Raw genomic sequence first — 5,745 nt, 5'->3', positions numbered from 1 at the left:
TGACACTTTTGTATTCAGTACCAAAATATTATGGAATTGGCCAATATTTTGCACTATTACTTTAGTGCCTTGTTGCAAACAGGAATATTTTTTATTCTGCACGACTTCCCTTCTTTTCCACCCTCTGTCCCAATAAGTTTAGTTATGGGGCGTGGTGTGTGGGGGGGGCTGAGACGGCCCTGGCCGCATTCAGTGATTTTGTTTTGTCTGTTAGATATTATACTTAGCAATGATTGAGGTTTGTGCATTGTTGAGTCCCAGAAAAGCTGTTCCTTTGTGGTCACATGTACTTTGATAGCTGAGATGACAGCACTTCTAGTTGGAATGCGGTGGCTGGGAGTGTAGGGACTATCCTTATGTCGGTAGATGGGTGTAGGGAAGTGGGTCATCTATGGGTCATAGGAGATCATGTTAAAAATAATTTTGAAATTTTACATTAATAAATAATTCATATAGTTAAATTTTTTCATATAATAATAGATTATAAAGGAGCATCAATAAGAAAAAGCTAAACGAGGATAATGATAAAAGATATGAGTTTATCAACAAAATATAAGCGAAGCGGGGATGGACTGAGTTGAGACAGTTGGAAGGGGGGGAGGAGGGGGGACACACGTTCTAGACGTCTGATGAGAGTGGTTACAAATCAGAAGTAGAGAATAGTTGAATGAGACTTTATCTCACTATATCATTACATTAACTAGCATTATCACTGAAACAGACTAAAATGTGCATCATTTGCCCACAGATTGTAAATTGATATACAACATCATGCTTCATTTATTAAAGAAATAGTCTCTTCACTAATTATTATTTACTTTACATAAGTGGGATAATTTGCAAGTGTAACCTCACTCACCTCAAGGGTGCATTTGGCATTCACATGTAAAACATAACATGTGTGGCGGATCGTCACGGTGACGTGACCAGCCTACACACTGTAATACCTTAGTGCTGATCCCTTGGGCGTGGCCACTCCGTAGCCCTTGGAGTCCAGGTTCCCCCCGACCTTCATGGTGTCACAGGGTTTTCTCTGCTCGATGTACTCGTTCATGGTGGACTCCAGCAGGTAGGCGTACCTCCCTTTGGACTTCCTGACCCGCACCACGCCCTCGTCTGTGGTCTTCACGAACACTGACGGGTCAGCAGACTTCATGTACGACCACATCTTCTCAAATACGGCTATTTTCGATCTCTAAGGTGCAAAAAAACAATAATGGGTAAAATACTGTATATAGATGCTCTATGAGAAATGTAACCGCCTCGTCAAAAACTACTAGGAGCCACTTCATGACAGTTGATGCTTTTCCAGAGTGATGACATCTAGAGCTTCAGCTTTACCCTGAAGAACTCTTTGGTGGAGCCTCCGTCTAGAGTACCATAGGCGATCTCTGTCTGCTTGGCCAGGTCCTCAGCACTCTCTATGGGCGACACCATCCTCTCCACGGTGAGGAAGGCAGCCAGGTTGGCCGTGTAGGAGGAGATGATGATGAGGGTGAAGAACCACCACACTCCCCCTACAATGCGACCAGAGAGGGACCTAGAGAGAAGAGAGAGAGAGGAGTCTCTAACAATCCAAAACATTGCCATCTCAGATAGAAGCAAAGGAAAGTGGACGTGTTGAGTGAGGGAAGTGATAAAGCAATGCTTCAAGAGTAACACTAATCGTTTCTTGGCACACAATGATACATTGCTTTCTGTTGACACTATACAGATAATCACTCAATCACTTCGATAATCACTCAGTTTCACACAATGCCACAGGTATAGAGACATGTGTATTAATTGCTTTTCCTTGTTTGATTGATTGTGAGTGTTGTACTTTCTTTTTTTTTTAAACAAAATAAGCTCTATCTGTTCACACAAACATACACTAMATGTGAAAAAATAAGCCCCCCCAAAAATATTTGCGATCAAATCATTGCGATAATTGTACCTTCAAAAAGACCTGACCCCATTCCTGGCCTAAATCTATGCTCTGCTACAAATGTATTCTGAACTACAGCAGAGACAGCTGCTGCATCACGTCTGCTCCGACAGCGGTGCTACAAAACAGAGATCACATTTATGAAAACAGAAACGCACATTGTTGGATTGTCCTTTGTAGGCTGCACCCACCCAATTAGTATGCAAGGTATGAAACAATCCTCTCAATTTCAGTCTGAGCAGGCGTAAAAACAAAACATGAAAGTTGTGTGGGCTGACGGGGAAAGACGGATAGATCTGTAGAAAATGGCGTTCAGCGTTGTAGGATCTCCTGAGTGTCAATGCAGATTTCTCAAAGACGACACTCCTCTTTCGGAAGCAGCAAAGCACTAACTAAAGCAGAGAAATTGTGTGAAAAAAAATTGCTGTAAAAATAGCAAATTGTTGTTTTGTGTTGTTTTATGCAAAACAAAGGATAAGCTCCAGTATTTGGATTTGCCCAGCCAATTCAGGGAGAAGGACATCCTCACCCACAGACCTGTTTCCAAATTCAGGGAGAAGGACATCCTCACCCACAGACCTGTTTCCAAATTCAGGGAGAAGACATCCTCACCCACAGACCTGTTTCCAAATTCAGGGAGAAGGACATCCTCACCCACAGACCTGTTTCCAAATTCAGAAACCGTTCCTCTTGGAAGCTTCGTTGAACAAAACCTCCTTTTATTGCCCTGAATCCCTTGTACACAATGCAGCTCACACACCAAAAGAGAATTTAAAAGCAGCGAGAACAGAGTGAGCCTAAGACTAGGGGTTAGAGGGTAGCATGTGAGAATGGGCCATTGGAAACTCCAGCAAAAGGAAAGCACAAACAATAAGCCCTTCAAAATTTCAATTCATGACAGCTTGCAGGCACAGAGATCTTTTGAAGCCTCGGCATTAGCCAGCCAACAATCTGATCTCCAGAGAAACAGCCTGCCAATAGTTTAAGCCACCAAGAACTGGACAGGGGATTCTCTAGGTCCAGCCCACCACAACGAGACGGGATAAAAACTCCCGATGGTCGTACAGTTACACCTCCAGCATGTTAGCAGCAGGGAACGATTCTAAAATAGCCATTCATTTATTTCAATGCAAACTAACTGGTAAACAGGGTTGACACTAATGTGGATAGTTATAACACTACTTTAAATTACAAATAAGAGGTAATGAGGTAACCATGCACATCACCACAATACATTTTAAAATGACAAATCATTTCCCAAGTGCGTGCTAGAGCAAACACATAAAAACACACACACACACACCCACAGCACACTACATCACACACACACCACACCACACACACACACACACACACACACACACACACACACACACACACACACACACACACACACACACACACACACACACACACACACACACACACACACCACCACACACACACACACAAAACACGCACACGCACACAATACTCCGTCATGGTGAACTGTCCTCTCCAAATATTTGAACTCATCAGCGGGAGGCAGGGTTATGTCCGTAGGTCTGTCAGCCAAGTCTGGGGCGGGTAACGAGTCTCCAGAGACGATGCTGAAGTCCAAAACTTGCATTCTGTCAGTCTGTTCTGTTTGAACAGAACACTGCAACTGCAGCAACACAGTTCAGATGTGACGCTGATCTGTATTTTTGACAGAACCGTTGTTAAACACTGTTAAGCATGTCATAACACTGAGGGTTTCTGGGTCACCTCTGTACAGGGAAAGGGCTGTGAGGCCCGCAGGGTTCTGTTTGTGTCCGTGTGTGTGTGTGTGTACTGTATGTACTGTTAAAGGAGTAGAATGTAAATGTTTTAGCTATGGGATGGCTGGGCGTTGTGTTTGGGGTGTGTGTGTGTGTTTAACAATAGAATTGAAGTGACAGACTCTGCCTGGGGCAGGAAGAGGAGCGTTTGGGGCGTCTGGTCACACTAAGGGAGAGCTCTGACCCGTACACCACCACGTCTCACTGCAGACACACAGGCAAAGGGGACTGGTCCGGGTTATACACTGACCCTTCCCCACTGTGTGCACACATACGTACTGTACATAGCAACACACTTATAACTTTCTCTCCTTAAATTGATACAATATATAAACAAAAGTATATGGACACCCGTTCAAATTAGTGGATTCGGCTATTTCAAACACATCCATTGCTGACAGGTGCATAAAATTGAGCACACAGCCATTCAACCTCCATAAACAAACATTGGCAGTAGAATTACATTCAACGTGACACTGTCATAGGATGCCACCTTTCCAACAAGTAATTTCATCAAATATCTGCCCTGCTAGAGGTGCCCCGGTCAACTGTAAGTGCTGTTATTGTGAAGTGGAAACATCCAGGAGCAACAAAGGCTCAGCCGCGAAGTGGTAGGCCACACAAGATCACAGAACGGGACTGCCGAGCTTTAAATCGCGTAACGCGTAAAAATAAAACGTCTGTCCTCAGTTGCAACACTCACTAACGAGTTCCAAACTGCCTCTGGAAGCAATTTCAGCACAATAACTATTAGTCGGGAGCTTTATGAAATGGGTTTCCATGGCCGAGCTGCCGCACACAAGCCCAAGATCACCGTGTGCAACGCCAAGCGTCGGCTGGAGTGGTGTAAAGCTCGTTGCCCTTGGACTCTGGAGCAGTGGAAACGCATTCTCTGGAGTGATCAATCATGCTTCACCATCTGGCGGTCCGATGGATGAATCGGGGTTTGGCGGATTGCCAGGAATGCATAGTGCCAGCTGTAAAGTTTGGTGGAGGAGGAATAATGGTACGGGGCTGTTTTTCATGGTTCGGGCTAGGCCCCTTAGTTCCAGTGAAATCTTAACGCTACAGCATACAATGACATTCTAGACGATTCTGTGCTTCCAACTTTGCGGCAACAGTTTGGGAAAGGCCCTTTCCTGTTTCAGCAGGACAATTCCCCCATGCACAAAGCAAGGTTCATACAGAAATGGTTTGTCGAGAACTTGACTGGCCTGCACAGAGCCCTGACCTCAACCCCACCAAACACCTTGGGGATGAAGTGGAACGCCGACTGCGAGCCAGGCCTAATCGCCCAGCATCAGTGCACGACCTCACTAATGCTCTTGTGGTTGAATGGAAGCAAGTCCCCGCAGCAATGTTCCAACATCTAGTGGAAAGCCTTCCCAGAAGAATGGAGGCTGTTACAGCAGCAAAGGGGGGACTAACTCCATATTAATGCCCGTGATTTTGGAACGAGATGTTTGACAAGCAGGGGTCCACATACCTATTGTTCGTGTAGTGTATCTCCCTGGCTAATTATTTAAAACTAATCTTAACCCTTTCATAACTCATCTATCTTCAGAAACCTCTGTATGACATACGTAAGTATGAGATATTGTGTCCATAAAATGACTTTAATGAGCTGTGAAAAGTTACAATAACATTAGAGGTGCAGCACACATTCCTCCAGCGGTGAAAGTGGAGCGTATGAGGCTGAGAGTGAGATCCCCCTCAGGGCAAAAACGCAGTAGCAAACACACATCCAAGCAGACAGGAGCGTCTATCTTCCCTGAGCAGAGTCTAGCAGTACCAGGGAGGCATCAGTCTGCTGTACAGCAGGAGTGGTATGGAGGGAGGAATGGAGGGAGGGATGGAGGGAGGTATGGAAGGAGGTATGGAGGGAGGGATGGAGATAGGTATGGAGAGGATGGAGGGAAGTATGGAGAGGATGGAGGGAAGTATGGAGGAAGGTATGGAGGGAGGTATAGAGGGAGGTACGGAGGGATTGAGGGATGGAGGGAGGTATGGAGGGATGGA

At 45.1% G+C, this 5,745-nt stretch overlaps 1 protein-coding gene across 4 annotated transcripts in view; it reads right to left on the bottom strand.

Moving 5' to 3' along the window:
- LOC111951044 (glutamate receptor 1-like) overlaps positions 1-5,745 on the bottom strand; it is a 117,804-nt gene that overhangs the window by 18,334 nt on the left and 93,725 nt on the right. For all 4 annotated transcript variants that reach the window (XM_070434302.1, XM_070434303.1, XM_023969016.3 and 1 more), the window contains exons 12-13: positions 1,342-1,540; positions 948-1,195 (exon numbers count right to left, since the gene is read on the bottom strand). In XM_070434302.1, coding sequence (XP_070290403.1) covers positions 948-1,195; positions 1,342-1,540 — 447 coding nt within the window. The remainder of the gene's footprint in view (positions 1-947; positions 1,196-1,341; positions 1,541-5,745) is intronic.

This window comes from Salvelinus sp. IW2-2015, linkage group LG23, assembly GCF_002910315.2.
Source record: "Salvelinus sp. IW2-2015 linkage group LG23, ASM291031v2, whole genome shotgun sequence".
NCBI classification, from domain to species: Eukaryota; Metazoa; Chordata; class Actinopteri; order Salmoniformes; family Salmonidae; genus Salvelinus; species Salvelinus sp. IW2-2015.
The sequence above is the reverse complement of the archived record's forward strand: the minus strand, read 5'-3'. Positions and strand labels throughout refer to the sequence as shown.